Here is a 15,421-nt window from a genome sequence, read left to right on the forward strand (position 1 = left end):
AGCTCCCAGCAGCCCCCAGAAGCAGGGAGTGGTTGATCTTTTTTAAAGAAGATGTCTCTCTCCTCAAAGTGTGGCCCTGTCCGAGCAGACCCCTTAGGAGGCCAGCTGGTGTTTGGGCGGCTTCAGAGCTGATAAAAACCAGCCCTGTCCCTTCCTTATCCCAGCTTATGGGTGACCCATGTCACTTACATACCCTGCTGTTCTGACCAAGCAGGGCTGTTGGCAGAATCCAGGTCCATCTGTGGCAAGTGGATGTGGTACCAGTGAGGACAGCCAGGGCAGTGTCAGGCACCCCACCCCCTTCCCCTGCTACTTACTGGTTCCTGTGATTCTGGGCCAGGACACAAGGATATCGTGTTGTACCCTGGTTAGGGCTGAAAGGGGAGTAGATGGGCTGTCATCCCTGGCTCATGGACTACTGAGAGAGATGGTCACAGTGACAGGACAGTGCTGTGACAGGAGCACAGCTTCCGGGTCTGTGGCCTTGGGATGTGAGAGACGCTGGAGGAGAAGGAGCTGACGTCTGCAGGGTGGGCCTTCCCTGCACTCGCCCCATAGAGGGCCTGCCAGGAGCCGCCCTGCAACGCCGTCGGGCAGGCTCAGGGACAGTGGTCTGCTAGGCTGCAGCAGGGGGTGGGCAGGTGCTCTCCTATGTCACCATGAAAACCCACCGTCTGGTGATGTCTGATGTGGCTGGTGCGGGCCATATCAGAAGGCCACAGCTGGGCATAGGAACGTGGAGCTCAGGGCTTGTGGCCTCTGACCTGACTTCTCAGCTCCTACCTGCTCTTCCTGCTGCCTTCCAGTTGTCATCCCCTGTGCTTAGGATGGGGTGACTTGCCCCACTTGGCTACCTCCATGCAGGGCAGGGGGTGGGGCCTGTTACCAGGCTCCCCAGGTGCTTCTGGTACGCAAACCAGGAGAGCTGAGTGTGAGCCTCGCCCTCACAGGCCCCTGCATGCAGGAAGAGCTGAGCCCCAAGGGATCACTGCACAGCAAGGTTTGGGTTGGAATCCTGGCTCTGCCACTAGGCCACTGTGTGAGCTTCTCACCATGCTAACCTCTCTGGGTCTGTTCCCCATGTGTAAGATGACGGAAGACAACTGCCTCTTCGGGCTGCTCTGAGGCAGCAACGAAACCATGCATGTGAACCTGGCACTCCCTGGTGTGTCTTCAGTGTGCGTGCGGCTGCTGCTGACTGCTGATCCATCTGACCTGGTCTCCCATCCCCAGTGACATGGGTCATTCACTACTTACATCTACAATTTGTAATGTTTACTAGTATTAAATTCTTATCTGCTCTTTCCTGTGTGTGCCATCGCTTCTTCCAGCAAACAGGAAATTGCGTCATGGTTTCACCAGTCCTAGAATCAGGAGTGGTGGAATCAGAACCCTCTGGAGATCTTGTCTTCTCCTAGATCTTGCCCTCTTTACATGCTTCACACCTGGAGTCTTTACTCCTACTGCTCCCCATTTTGTGCACCCTGTGGGTTGAGACCTCCAAGAGCTTTATCAAGGCACAAGTTTCTAAAGGGGTCAGTAAAAGCAAGTCTGGCCACTTTGGGTCACCATTTTGCAGGGTAACCATTGGCTGGAGCCAGCCCTGATGACCCGTCCTGCCCCTGCTACCTTGGACCACAGCCCTCTGCATCTATATCTTACCTGCCCAGAGCACATGATTCTCCAACAGGCCTGTGGACAGGGCTGAGATGACCATTTGCACTTGACTGAGGAAAACAGACTCAGTGGGGTAGAACTGTCAGTAACAATTCTGCTTCCTCAAATCTCTGAAGAGAGGTGTCCCAGCCACAGAGAACAGCATGAGCAAAGGTGGAGATGACCGGGCACAGATCTTAGGGGCTCCCTCCCTCACTGTTTCCACTCCAGCATCACCACTTCTGTCCCCTCAGTCGGAAACACTTCCCCAGGGCCTGCAGGCTCACTGCCTCATCTCCAGGTCTTTGCTAAAATGTCGCCATCTCAGTGTAGCCTTCTCTGACTACCTTATTTAAAATGTAATGCCCTGCTCACTCCAGCCACTTTGACCCCCCACCCCCGCTTCATTTTTCTCTTTAACACCCATTACCCACTAACATACCTTGTCTACTGCTTATTTATCTTGTTTGCAGTCTGTCTCCACTAGAATGTAAGCACTATAAAAGCAGGAGATTCGATCTTTGTTCATTGATGTATCCTCAGCACACACAACTGACAAAGTAGGGGCTCCATACATATTTAATGAATTGTTGGGAGGACTACTCTGATTGGCTTCAGGTTTTACTGATTGGTGGCGGCTAGAGGGCTGAGGCCATACCTTGAGCTTCAAACTCAGACCCAGTGTCCACCCTAGGTTCAGAGAGGTCAAGTACTTGTGTGATCTTTCTCAAGATCACACAGCCAGAAAGTGCTAGAGCTAGATACTGAACATGAATCTCACTATTCCGTTTTGCTTACGGTAATTGGGACAAAGCAGAAAGCTCATTCGTGTTATGAAGCTGTGTTTTTGCCTGTTCCATCCTGGGCCAGGATGACCTGTTCAGGGGCTGTCTCTCCCACTAGTCAGTGGGCTCCTCATCTCAGAAGGAACCACATTTTATTCATGTTACCATCTCCCCAGCAGCCTATTCAGACATGGCATATACCAGGTACATGTGAATGAGTGAATTAGTGAAGAGGATGCTCTGTAGATGCCGGTGGAGTCAGGCACACCATGGTTTTAGTCTCGGCCTCTGCCACTTACTAGCTGTGTGAAACTGGCAAGTTAATTTCTCTGATCATCAGTTGCTGTGAAATGAGGATCTTGGTACTTACTCCTTTGGGTTACTATGTCCTCATAAATGTAAAGATTTTGGAACAGGAGCTAGCACATAGTGCAGAATAAATGTTAGCTTAAAAAAGGGGGCAGGCTTAAAAAAGAGAGAGCTCTGAATTCTACGAGTGTTGCGTCAGTGGAAGTGTGCAAACAGCTGGTCAAAACCCTTGGGCATTTCATTTCATCCTCACAGGTACTATTACTACCTCCATTTTACTGATTAGAGTGCTGAGGCACAGAGAGGCTAGGTCTCTAGCCCAAGCCAGCTTAGGAGACTGTAGCAGAAATGAACCGAACAAGGAAAGCGATCAGGAGGAGCCAGACTCGCCAGGACTAGCTCTCTCAAGGGCCCCCTAGGGTCCTGGACCAGGCTGCTCAGGCTAAACGTGCTGCTGGGCCCGCGCTCAGAGGCATCTGGGCACCACCCGCCTCCGCCCTGCCGCTAGTCTTCGGGTTGTCCAATCCCACAGTCTTCATGTAAATAAAGCACCTAGAAAGAGCCTATGAGAGCATCAGGGGCGTGGTCTTTGTCCACCTCCAGGGCAACGTTCTGATTCATTGTTAAAATAAAGAGGCTTTGACCTCAGCATCTCCCTCCAGCACCCCGTGTTTGTGGAAACCTGAGCTGAGGTTAGTAAAGCACAGCGGAAAGGATGGGAGGAGGGAGAAGGTGGAGAGGAGGAGAGGGGTAAAGGTAGAGGGGCGAGGGATACGGGGAGGGACTGGCTGACTGGCTAGATGGAGAGAGGTCTGGGGGTCCATTCTCTGGGTGGGGCATTTGTGTCCACTGAAGATTTTTCATTGTTATATCCACACCTCAAGTGCATTTCAGAAAAGGATTCTGCCAACAGGTTGGGGGTGGGGAGAGGAAGTGGAGCAGTGAGGGGCACGGTGGGGTAGAACCACCCTGAACAGCAGTCTGTGTCTGAAGAGATGCTCCTTTTGGTGGCCGGACCATGAAAGAACCACCCAGGCTGGGCGGGACGAATGTGCACCCCCTCCACCACCGGGAACAGGGAACAACGCGGGGAGATGGCAGCCCAGAGAAGATCAGAGGCCCTGGGGCCACCAAGGGGCCAGTGGGTGCCCCTTCACCCCTCGCCACACAGTACCCTGCCGCCTTTCCAGGTCTGATGGTGACGGAACCCGGAACCTTTGCCCTGGCTGCGCCAGGGGAGGACGTGAAATTCCCCAGCTTTCAGGTGAGATTGGCAACAAAGTCCCCATCCCCAGGGACACTGTAGAAGAAACTCTCCAAGTGAGGACAGGTGGGGGCTGTGACCTGGGGGCACCATAAGAGGCATGTGTGTTTGGCAGTATGGATTCCTTTCCCCCTCATCTCCTCCTGGGGCTCTGTGTGGGTTAGTGAGGCATCTTCAAGTCACTCTTCCTTCAGGGCTTCCCCCTCCACACACATATATGGCATCGGAGCCCTCAGTGGCACAGAAGGGACAGCCCCGTGCTCAAGTCAGAACACCAGACTTTCCCTTTGGCCAAGCTCTGCCACAAACTTGCTGTGCGACCTTAGGTTGTTCACTTTTGTCCATGACTTTGTCCTCAAGTCTGAAAATACCTGGCTGGCCTTTTGCCTCACTCCCAGTATTTCCCAAGAGACCTGTGTGAGTTGGCAGTGTGATCCAGTGCCCCTCGCTTCCACCTCCAAAGCGGGTGTGGGGCACACAGACCTGGGTTTGAATCCAGTCCAGCCACTGGGAACTTGAGCAGGTTATGCAACCTCTGTGAGCCTTTGTTGCCTCATCTGAAATTGGCATTAATTTTATCTACAATGCAGGAAAACTGTAATGTAAGGGCATTTCAACTTTGAAGTACACTGGAATCTCCTAGACTTGTTTAAAACGCACACCCCCAGGCCTCATCTCCAGAGAGATCCTGACTGGGCAGATCTGGGTAGGGAACTGAGAATATGTGCATTTTATGAGCAGCTTGGCCTAGTCTAATGCAGGGTCCTCAGAACACACTTGGAGCAACACTGCAGTAACAACTAGAAATCACATATCAAATGCTTGGCAGAGTGCCTAGTGCTTAGTAGGTGCTTAATGAGTGTTTGTTGAATGACTAAATGAACAAATGAATGAATGGATGGATAATCTTATTTCCTTGGTCCTTGTCTGTCCAGGAGCAAACTGTGGCTGGGGTCCAGGGGGGCTGCCAGCCAGTCACCTGGTCCTTGCCTCACCCCCATTCTTCCCAGGCCCCACCATCAGATCACAGGAGCTGCCCTGGCCTGACTCAGCCGATATGGAGCGGGCAGCTGAGAATGCCCCCTGTGAACACTTTGAGGCCAATGTTTGTCAAAACTGTTTCCACCCTGAGGAGGCCCACAGAGCAAGGCACCAGGTGGGTCGGCTTTCCTGAGTGGTCAGGATGGTTTGGAGTGGGGAGTCTGAAATGGGCTGGGGCCTGGCTGGGCCACTCTCTCGCATTTGAGCCCAGACACGCCTTCCTCCTGGGCGGAGCCTCCGCTTTCCCAGCTGTACAATGAGGTGGTGCGACTGTGTCAATGTTTCCCAAATGCCAGTCATTCTCCTCCTGCTTTTATGATTTTTGTGCCATAGCCTCATGTAATCTATTAACTCACCTTATTATTCTTTAAATCAAGACCCTTTTTTCACTTATCCTAAAACAGAACTTTACATCATTACCACAAATAGAAAACCAGGATCATATCTTTTATATAGAAGGTTAAAAAGAAAGAAAAGAGAAGACAAAAAACAAAATGCCATTAAATTCTAACTAGAGAGTATTATTGGCTGAAGGCTCTGAGCCTGAGTCCTGCAGTCTCTCTGTTAACAAAGGAGATTGACAGGTGTTAGAGAGGCGTTAATGACACCCAGAGCAAACTGCAGACCTCCTCCTTGAAGGTATTGAAGGAGTGAAAAGGGAGGTATTTTGTCACTGTGGGATCGATGTGGTCTTAGGCCAAATCCCAGCACACAGAAACCCAAAGTGGCAGGTATACACTGGTGAGAAGCACGGGACCTGAGAATCTCCACAGGCCTTTCCAGCCTTGACCCATTATGTCTCTGTCATTCCCAGAGGGTCCTGAGGCTCCTCTTGAGCCTGGCAGCCAACGCCCTGCAGTGGGTTAGGCTCCAAGAGGTGGCCATTGTAAAGGAGTCACCATTTGCCTTTGGAGCCAGGCAGGCCAGAGCTCCAGGGCTAGGCTTGCCAATTCCCTGCTGAGTGACCTTGGGTCACTTACCCTCTCTGGCGTCACTGTCCTAAAGAGTAAAGTGGGGCAACAAAGCTTCTCACTCAGGGCGTCTGGCACCGCTTAGCCCAAGTCACATGTAGCTAACTAAATACACGTTAGTTTCCCCTCTTCTTCCTGACCAGAAAAGCAAACCTGGGAGATTCCTTTCTACCTGTCCTGATACCTGCAATAACAGCTCCCTTACCATCTACCCCAAATTCAGGGAACCGATGCTTGAAAACCCTGTGAGTCCATCTCCCATACAAAGGACTTTCTCCAAGTAACGACTTTCTCCAAGTAACGAACAGGAGGAGAAGTCTGGATTCAGACAGGTCTGAGTTCTGGTCTCAGTCACACCACTTCCTGAGACCTCGGGCTAGCTCACGTGTTCACACATATTGAATAGGTGCTTAAAACGTGCCAGGCATTAGGCTATGTGCTGAGGAAGTGGTGACAAGTACAGACACAGTCCCTAGTTCATGGGGCTTGTCGTCTAGCAAGAGAAATGAAGACTAAGAGATTAATCATGCAAATAATTCTGGTGGTGATAAACGCTGTAAGGAATGGCCAGTGGCATGAGGGTAAATGATAGGTTTCTCCAAGGAAATGACATTTCAGCTGCTTGGAATAGGCTTGGTCATTGGCCAGTGAAGTTGGGGGGAGAGGAGAGGAAGGGAGCAGAAGGTACAAAGACCCTGAGGCAGAAAGGAGGAGGCAGGTTGGAGGATGGAGCTGGTCTCACCAGGCCTTGTGGACATGCCGACTTTAGACTTTTTCCTGAGAGGCACGGGAAGGTTTTAAACAAGGGAGTGATGTGATCAGATTTGCATTGTTCAAAGTCACTCTGACTGCAGGGCAGAGAATGGAGTGCAGGGAGCGAGAGTGAATCAGGGTAACCAGTGAGGAAAAGGTGCAATGACTCATGCCAGAGAGGATGGAGACTTTGAGATGGAGAGAAATGGGCGCATTTCAGAGCTAACGGAACAGAAGAATCTAAAGGATTTGCTACCTGAGGAACGTGGAGGAGGTAGAACATGGCTGACTTCTAAGTTGTTTCCCGAGGCAGGTACTTGGGATAGAAGATCCATCTGGAGTTGTTTGGGGTGGTGAGTGAGAGGTGCCTGTGGGCCACCCTGGAGATGAGTGTTACTGAATTACACAGCCCAGGAGCCAGACGTCTGCAAGACATAGAGGCTTTTAAGTCATCAGGATCTGGCGCTGATGACAGTCTTGCTCACGGATGAGCAGTTTCAAAGAAACATGTGGAGTCACAAAACCAGTGTGTTAAAGAAGCCTACCCGCCCCCGCTCCGCCCCGCACCCCCGCCTCGCCTGCACAGAGCTGTGAGGTTCCCAGCTGAATCCCTAATTACACCTGATAAAGGTATCTCCAGGGAGCGGAACCGGTTCTGACATCTCCACCTACCCTAGAATGTGCAGGAGTGGCTCAGGCCCCAGGGCAGCCCCCTCCCTGAAGCCTGTTCCAGCTCCCCTGGGATCCTGGCTCTGGGTGCCTGCGTCTCTGCTCTGCTCTCAGCTGAGTCTCTCGCAGGCTGGGGTGTGGGGGTGCGGTTATCTCTGGAAATCACTCAGCCTTTACCAGATCATGGCCAGGCTCTAGATGGAGGGAGGGGGCCCAGGTGAGGGTCCTGCTGTGTGTCAGGCACCACACATCCCTTTTTAATGTATTTATTCTTAAGTGTATTTCACATTCTATCTATGTAACAGGAATAAAATTTTATTTAATGTTTTTACATTATCTATTATATTTAGGATGTATAGACCAGGCACTGTTCTAAGCCCTTTACAAATAGTAACTCATTTAATTCTAGATCACCCCTAGGTGATGGGTCACCTTATCATCCCAGTTTTGTAGATGAGAAAACCAGGTTCAGAGAGGGGAAGCCACCAGGCTGAGGTCACCCAGCCGGGAAGTGGAGGGGCCAGGATTGGGCCTGATGTCTGTCTGAGGCCAGAGCCTGTGCTGACCCGCCAGACAGGAAATCAGAGCCAAGGACTGGCTGCTGGGCCTGCTCGTGCCGGTGGTGGGTAGTGATGGGGGCTGGGGTGAGAGCCGGGAGGAGGTGCCATGACAGGCTGGGGTTCCTGCTGGGCCTAGCTGGGCTGGGACCCCTTGGCAAGGACCCGTTAACTGCTTCCTCCTTGTTTATGTGACGAGGTCCCCAGGGTGGCTAAGGCGCCAGGCCGGGCTGTGGACCTGACACCTCGCGCTGCCGAGCTCTGATCAGAATCTGGCTCTAGGGCAGGGGGCGAAACTGAACCCAGATGGGCTCCTCTGGCTTGGATGGCACGGCAGACACCCCGGCCCCAGTCCTTGGCCCTGCCCAAGTCCCGCTAGTGGCCATCTTCTTGGAACCCAGAGAGTCTGTGCCCACCCTGGGGCTGTGGCCAGGCTGTGGCCTTGGCCCTGAGCTCTGGGCTCCAGGGTCCCCAGGGAGCCCATGCCCAGGCCCCCACCCAGCCAGCTCTCAGGTGAGCTGTGGGGATCAGGTTCCTGTGGTTTCATGTCCTGCATTGTTCTTGGCTGGGCCCTGGCTTATGAAACAGTAATGAGGGGCCCCTGCTCCCACAGCCGGCCCCTCTAAGGTTTCCGCTGCCTCGGCCGCCGCCACGGCCCAGAGTCGGGGCCTGGGAGGGCGGCAACGTGGGGGCCTGAGCCGGAGCCCCCCGGGGATGAGGGTGCTGACAGCCGTCAGCCGCCACCGCTGGAGCCCGCCGCCCAGGTAACCCGAGAGGAGGCGGGGTACAGGGTGCTGTGGCCGCTGTCTCCCACCACCAGGGGAGGGCCCTGCCACCCCAGGAGGTGGGGAGGAATGGGGGGGCCTTCCTGGAGGTGAGCAGCTGTTCCCCCTGGGTGAGCCCAGCACCAGCCTTCGCAGGTGTGGCCTTGCTTAAGGCGAAGGGAGAGAGCAGCTCCGGACCTCTGCCCCCACCCCTGGGTCCTTGACCTGCCAGCGCTGGAGCCCCCTGCCTTTCCTTCAGTGATGCAAATCTCTCCTTTCCTCCAAGGCCCTTCCCTCCCATCTCCCGCCTCAGACTCCGCCACTCTCAGGCCAGCTGAAACCTTCCTCTTTGCCCTCCTTCCTCGTCTCTGTCTTCTAGCTACAGAAAACTATTTTGGGTCCTTCAGTGCACAAACACCTGCTTCTGTGCCGACACACGCGTATAAACAAACTTACGCGCACTGATGCAAACACGCACTAGTGTACCGCCGGACTTGGATACACATGCAATCATGTATGACATAGACCTTTATACGCACACATACCTGTACACATGTGCAGGCACCCATCCTGTACCTCCGTCAGCCCCCACCTTGAGTCCCCAGGGGCGCTCTCAGCCTGATGGACAGCTCTCCTTGAGAAGTCTGAGATCTCAGGAGGAGATGCCTGGACACTCCGGTGAGGGGGGGAGGGGCTGTGCAGGGAAGGGGAGCCCCCACGTGGGCCATGCGGTGCCTCCTCTCTCCAACTCTGTCCCAGGAGCCCAGGAGCCCTCCAGGTGCTGAGGCACCCTACTGTGACTTGCCCCGCTGCCGGCCTGCCTGTGAGGACCCGCTCAGTGCCTCTGCCTCCGGTTGCCAGTCTGTGGTGGGCCTGGGCCTTGGGCCAGAGCCTGAGAGGTGGGTAGAGCTCCAGGGTCTGGGGAGGGGCTCCCCGGGGTTGTCCTCACCCATCCCACCCCACCCCCTCTTCAGGATAGCAGCATCTGTGATGGCTGCTGGCATAGGTCACATGGTCAGTCCATACAGCTGGGCACAGGCAGGCAGTGGGCATGTTCCTTGGGCCCTAGGTCAGCTTCGCTCCAGGGTGTGGAGCAGCCATGCACCCACATGGGTCCACAGCCCGCTCACCTTTCCTGGTTCCCTTTGCACAGCTTTAAAAAATTAAACAGGTTTATCATCCACTCACCTCACTGAGCACTGCACCTGGCTCTGGGGTTCCCACCACCCCAGTCCTGAACTGAACTGAAGTCCCCCTTTGGGGCTGAGGTACTTTGGAAGGACATGTCTGAGGGTCTAGAAAGCTGGCGTCCAGCTTCAGTTCTATCCCTGTTGGGCTGTGGGACCATGGGCAAGTATTTCTTTTTTTGTACCTCAGTTTCCCTATTTAAAAAATAAGAATTGAATCAAATCGGCATGTGTTCCTCACTGGTAGACATTATTATTATTATTATTTTGAAAAACCAAAAGTTCTGCCATCAAATATGTTTTGGAAAGTCTGTGATAAACAAAGTTGAATATCTTTCTTGCAGAACTTGTCAAAGCCCTCAGTTTGCAGGCATGCATTGTGCTTTTGAATGGGAGAGGCAGAAGTGTATAATACGTCCCGAACTTATTTGACCACAGACCACTTTTGCAGGGCCATTTCCATCTTGTAGGCCAATCTGTGGGTCACTCTTTGGGGATGCTGTGAGCTCTAAGCCTACTTGGGCCCGTGGCCACCCCAACTGACTTCTCTAAAGCAAGGCTTTTCTCTGTGGCACCCTCCCTTGGCATCCAGACCGGTGGCCCTGTCACCGCCCCTGGAGCTTAGCTCCCTCTCAGAGTTTCCCATTAGCCCAGCACAATTCCGTCTTCTTAGTCTTACTGAACTTGGGGTCACTCCTGCTCCAGCGACAGAGGGTTGGAGCAGAGGCCACAGCCTTGGTCTACAACACTGCTCTGCAATCTTGGCCAGTCCCTTGGCCTCTCTGAGCCTCAGTTTCTTCATCTGTAAAATGAGACTCTGTAGCTATTGTAGAAAAACAAGGCAGCCCACGTCAAGGGCCCAGCACAGAGAGCTCCCTCTTCCACTCTAGCGTGAAATGTGTGTGTACCTGGCTGGGGGTGTTACTCCTTAATTCTCATTACTTTTGGGGAAAAAGTCATGGGTTTGTCTCCTCTCCCAGGGGCCCATCTGCAGGGCTCCCTGCAGAGGGCCCCACAGCTCACCCCAGGAGCAGGAGCGGAGACCCTGAGGCAGTGCCCTATCTGGAGGGCCTAGTCTCCTCCCTCTGTGACAGCTTCGACGAGAGCCCTGACTCTAGCGCCAGCTGCAGTCCTGACTGTGACGCCCCTGATGATACCAGCAACTCGTCCTCTGTGGTGAGCTGGGGGAGGGAGCCTGAGAGCCAGAGCAGATCACCCCTCCGTGCCAGCCCTGGGGTCTCATTCAAACTTCCAGAGGAGGGCTGAGCCTCTCACACCAGGGAACTGGGCCAAGGGTCTCTGGAGACTTAGCGGGCACCTCGGGCTCCCTAGACCACCCACCTGGGAAGGGTATGGGTCTCTGCAGGGCCAGCCCAGGAGGGCTGGGGGTCTGACTGTGAAAAGATGGGGGAGTTTCAGTTGATGGGAAGCTCCACATGAATCACCAGTGGGCTCAGGCTGCCAAACTCTGAGGTCACAGGTCACAAAGGGCCAAGATACTGGGCGTGTTGTCAGAGCAAGAATGGGATTGGCCCTGGGCCCTGCTGTGGTCATACGCCGCCGAGCCCCATGACCAGCTCTGGCAGAGCACAGAGGGCAGGGAGCAGGCTGAGGGGTGCCTGGCCAGGGCTGGGGTCCATTTATTCCAGAAAAGAGACTCAGGAGAACTTCCTGGGCACTTACCCCTCAAAGCGCTGTCACAGGGTGGAAGAGGCAGACTATCCATGAGACCCCCAGAGGGAGGTGATGGGGAGGGGGTGAAGTCTGCTCTGCCAAGGCCCTCCCATGTAAACCATTTCTCAACTGTGTGACTTTGGGCAAGTTCTTAGCTCCAACGGATGTGCCTACCTCACGAGGTCGCTTGAAGATTAGCTGAGTTTATACCTGCAAAGCGCCCAGCACAGTGCTGAGGATAGAATCGATGGTATTTCAATGTCAGTTTCCTTCCCTTCCTTCGATCTGTCTCATGCAGGTAGTGCAGGCCGGGGGGGTCTCTCTTCTTAACCTTCAGACACGCTTTCTCCTCCCCTCCCCAGCAGGACTGGGACATTATCGAGAAGCAGGAGGAGGCCCCCAGCTGGGACAAGCTGGCTGTGATGATCCCTCGGAAACTGCAGGAGGGGCCAAGAGCTGACAGTGCCCGAAAGGCTCCGTCTCTCCTCACCCGGTCCCCTGTGGGTGGAGACCCTGCGGGCCAGAGAAAGGAGGGTGAGTCCTTCCTCCAGGCCAGGTTCATCCCTATCACTCCAGATGTGGCGATGGCCAAGGGGCCTGGTGCCCAGATAGCCATCTTACTGGGCACCTCGGGCACATCTTCCTTTGGTCACTCAGGTCTTAATAGTAATGGTCCCATATAATTATGGAGCAGCCATGATTTGCCAATCAACCTGCTTTAAATACATCATCTTACAGTTGGTGGGTTAGGATTTCCAGGTTGCAAGTGACAGAAACTGGTTGAGTGAAAAGTCTAGGGGGAGATGATTTCAGGCATGGCTAGATCCAGGTGTTCGAACAGCATCAGAAATCTGGTCTCTGTTCTGCTTTCTTTTGTAGTGGCTTCCTCCTCAGCCAGACCCTCCCCCGTAATGGTATGATGAGTAGCAGGACTGCCAGGATGTATCCTACTTGCTTATTAACCCCCATAGACAGAAGGCACAGTCTTCCCAGTGTGGGTCACATGCCCAACCTGGTGATCAGAAATGGGGGCAGTCCCCTGTGCAAACCTCATGGCCTGAGAGTAGGGAAGAAGAGATGGCCCAAAGGGAATCAGGGAAAGGGAAAAGGCGGCTGGTCACACCAAGCCCACAGATGCACATGACACTGGTCAGCATCTTGCCGGTATGTGAGCCCCATGTGCGGGACCCCAAAGCTTGGACCCTTTATCACTGCTACGCTGTGTTGCCTCTTGATCTGTGTCTTCAGCATCATCAGGATTTGGGGATGTGGGCCGGGGCCTCCGTGTCCTAACCCCAGTGGGTAGTCCCGGCTTCCCATGGCTCCTATAGCATTCAATCACCAAACATGCCAGCACTATCTATGCCTAAAATCCAGTGCTAGATGCCTTGGGTGTTCAAGAGGAGTTAGATGTGGTCCCTCCCCCAAACAGCTCATCATCCTGTAAAGCAGGCAGGTGCGAGATGACGAACAGAATCCAGGGCAGAGGAAGAACAGGAACACACGCAGTGCTGCGAGCGAAGGGCTGGACGGAGGGTGGGGGCAGAGGACAGAGAACTTGCCCACCAGGGAGGGACTCAGAGGGGTACTTCTTGCACGTGGAGCTCTAGCCGAGGAAACAGCCTGGGCAAAGGCTTGGCGTGTGACTAGGGAGTAACCTGGTATATACGGCTTGAACATAGACGGGGATGTACAGCTGGGCCAGACCAGCCAGGCCTCAAGAGCCTAGCCAAGGAGTTTGGACTTTCTTCTCTACGTAGTAGGGAGCCATGGCAGGATTTTGAGGAGGGGAGTGATGTGATGGGACCTATGCCTGAGAAAGTTCACCGTGGCGAAGGTGCGAAGCATGAATTGGAGCAGGGCAAGGCTGAGGGATGAGAAACCAGTAAAGGGACTTTTGCAGCCTCTGTAATGAAAACTGGTTCAAGCACAAATCACTGGCTGTTGCTAATTCCTGGGTGAAAAGTTGTTGGGGAACAGGATATTCACACAAAGGGTCACCCCTCAGATTACACATTGATTACGAGGGACAAGGCACCCTTAGGATGGGAAGATATGGCAGATACCACCTTAACCAAGTGGCCGCTCAGCATCCCAGTGTGGGACGAAACAGCACCACGTCCCCCCATCTGATGCACAGGGGAGCACAGCATTCTTTCCGAGTCTTCTTGTTAAAAATGCACTGCCTATATCTAGTCCCGACAAAACATCGGACGTACCCAAATTGAGGGACGTTCTGCAAATAATCAACAGGACTCCTCATGAAAGACAAAAAAGGCCTGGGGAGCTGTTCCCAAACAAAAGAGGCTACAGAGACAGGGAAGTAAATGCCGCGTGGGATCCTGGATTGGATCCTGGATTGGATCCAAGATGGGAAAAGTTATGACATTCCTGGGACAGTCTGTTCTATGTCACCACCAGTCCAGCAGCTCAGGCACCAAATCTCACGTTATCTCAATTCCTCTCTCTTTACCCTTTATATCCAATTATCCGCAGTTCTAGTCAGCACTGCTTCCGCGACGCACCTCTAATCTGTTCCCTTCTTGCCATCTGTGCCACTGCTCCCTGGCCAAGCCACCCCTGCCACCGGCTGGCATTATTGCCAAAGTCCCTTCAAGGCCTCCAGTTTCTGCCTGGCCCCCTTCAGTCCATTCCCACTACAGCAGCTGAAGCCATCTTTAAAAACATTAATCATTATCTTGTCACCACCCCATGCCCTACTGCCCTTCCCCATCAGGCCTTGGGGGAGACGGTGTAAGGAGAAGTAATAATACATGGAGACTAGACACCTCCCCAGTGAGAGCGACATGATAGGCAGGCGGGATTTTGTACTAAATATCTGCTTTCTTGCTCTTAAACAAATGGGCAGCATGGTGTGGGGACCCTCACTTTGTGACTTGCTTGATCAAAGGCAGTCACCACTGTCCACCTGGTGGCAGGGTCCCAAACTGCAGGCAATGGGCCAACGCTCAGGAGGAATTAGCCAAATCTGTGAAGCTAGGCCTCCTGACATCCCTCTCAGATTTGCACGGTTGCACGTTCCAATCTGCAAACCACACTCCCCTTACCTTGAACCTACCTCTTCTCTCTTTAGATATTGGCGGTGGAAGCCGAAGTGCCGGACAGCACTGGGCGAAGCTCCGTGGAGAAAGCGGGCACTTCTTGGAGCGGCACCGGTCAGCACCAACCCAGGCTTCCTCTGCAACGCCACAGAGCGGACCTCGGAGTACCGCCCCCCAGGCTTCCTCTCTCCGGCGCTCTGCCCAAAGCAATGTTGCCCAGGCTACTTGCACACAACTCAGCACCTCCCGAGCCTCCTCTCCCCCACAAACCGCCCAACGGGACAACTCCCAGACTGCATCCAGCCAACAGGATACCCCGAGGGCCTCTCCCACGCAGCGGAACAGCCCCAGAGCGTCCTCTCCCCCACGCGGCGCCCCACGGGATAACCCAAGAACCTCGTCCACACAACGAAGCAATTATCGAGTTCCATCTTCCCCCAGAGCCACCCAACAGGACAACTCCAGAACCTCTTCCGCCTCACAGGACGACGCTCAGACTTCTTTTCCTACATGTTCTCCCCAGCGGGAAAGCTCCAGAACGTCCTGTGCCGCGCGGGACAACCCCAGAACCGCCTCTCCCAACCGAACCACCCAGCGGGAAAGCGCCAGAACGTCCTGTGCCCCGCGGGACAACCCCAGAACCGCCTCTCCCAACCGAACCACCCAGCGGGAAAGCTCCAGAACGTCCTGTGCCCCGCGGGACAACCCCAGAACCGCCTCTCCCAACCG

At 54.0% G+C, this 15,421-nt stretch overlaps 1 protein-coding gene across 1 annotated transcript in view; it reads left to right on the forward strand.

Moving 5' to 3' along the window:
* The first annotated feature begins 5,056 nt into the window (after window positions 1-5,056).
* The window catches only part of TRIOBP (TRIO and F-actin binding protein), a 52,793-nt gene continuing 42,428 nt past the window's right edge, over window positions 5,057-15,421 (forward strand). Inside the window, exons 1-5 of the mRNA XM_023527427.1 lie at window positions 5,057-5,170; window positions 9,529-9,668; window positions 10,937-11,132; window positions 11,996-12,164; window positions 14,725-15,421. Coding sequence (XP_023383195.1) covers window positions 5,072-5,170; window positions 9,529-9,668; window positions 10,937-11,132; window positions 11,996-12,164; window positions 14,725-15,421 — 1,301 coding nt within the window. The 5' untranslated portion in view covers window positions 5,057-5,071. The remainder of the gene's footprint in view (window positions 5,171-9,528; window positions 9,669-10,936; window positions 11,133-11,995; window positions 12,165-14,724) is intronic.

This window comes from Pteropus vampyrus, unplaced genomic scaffold (genome assembly GCF_000151845.1).
Source record: "Pteropus vampyrus isolate Shadow unplaced genomic scaffold, Pvam_2.0 Scaffold16, whole genome shotgun sequence".
Lineage (NCBI taxonomy): Eukaryota > Metazoa > Chordata > Mammalia > Chiroptera > Pteropodidae > Pteropus > Pteropus vampyrus.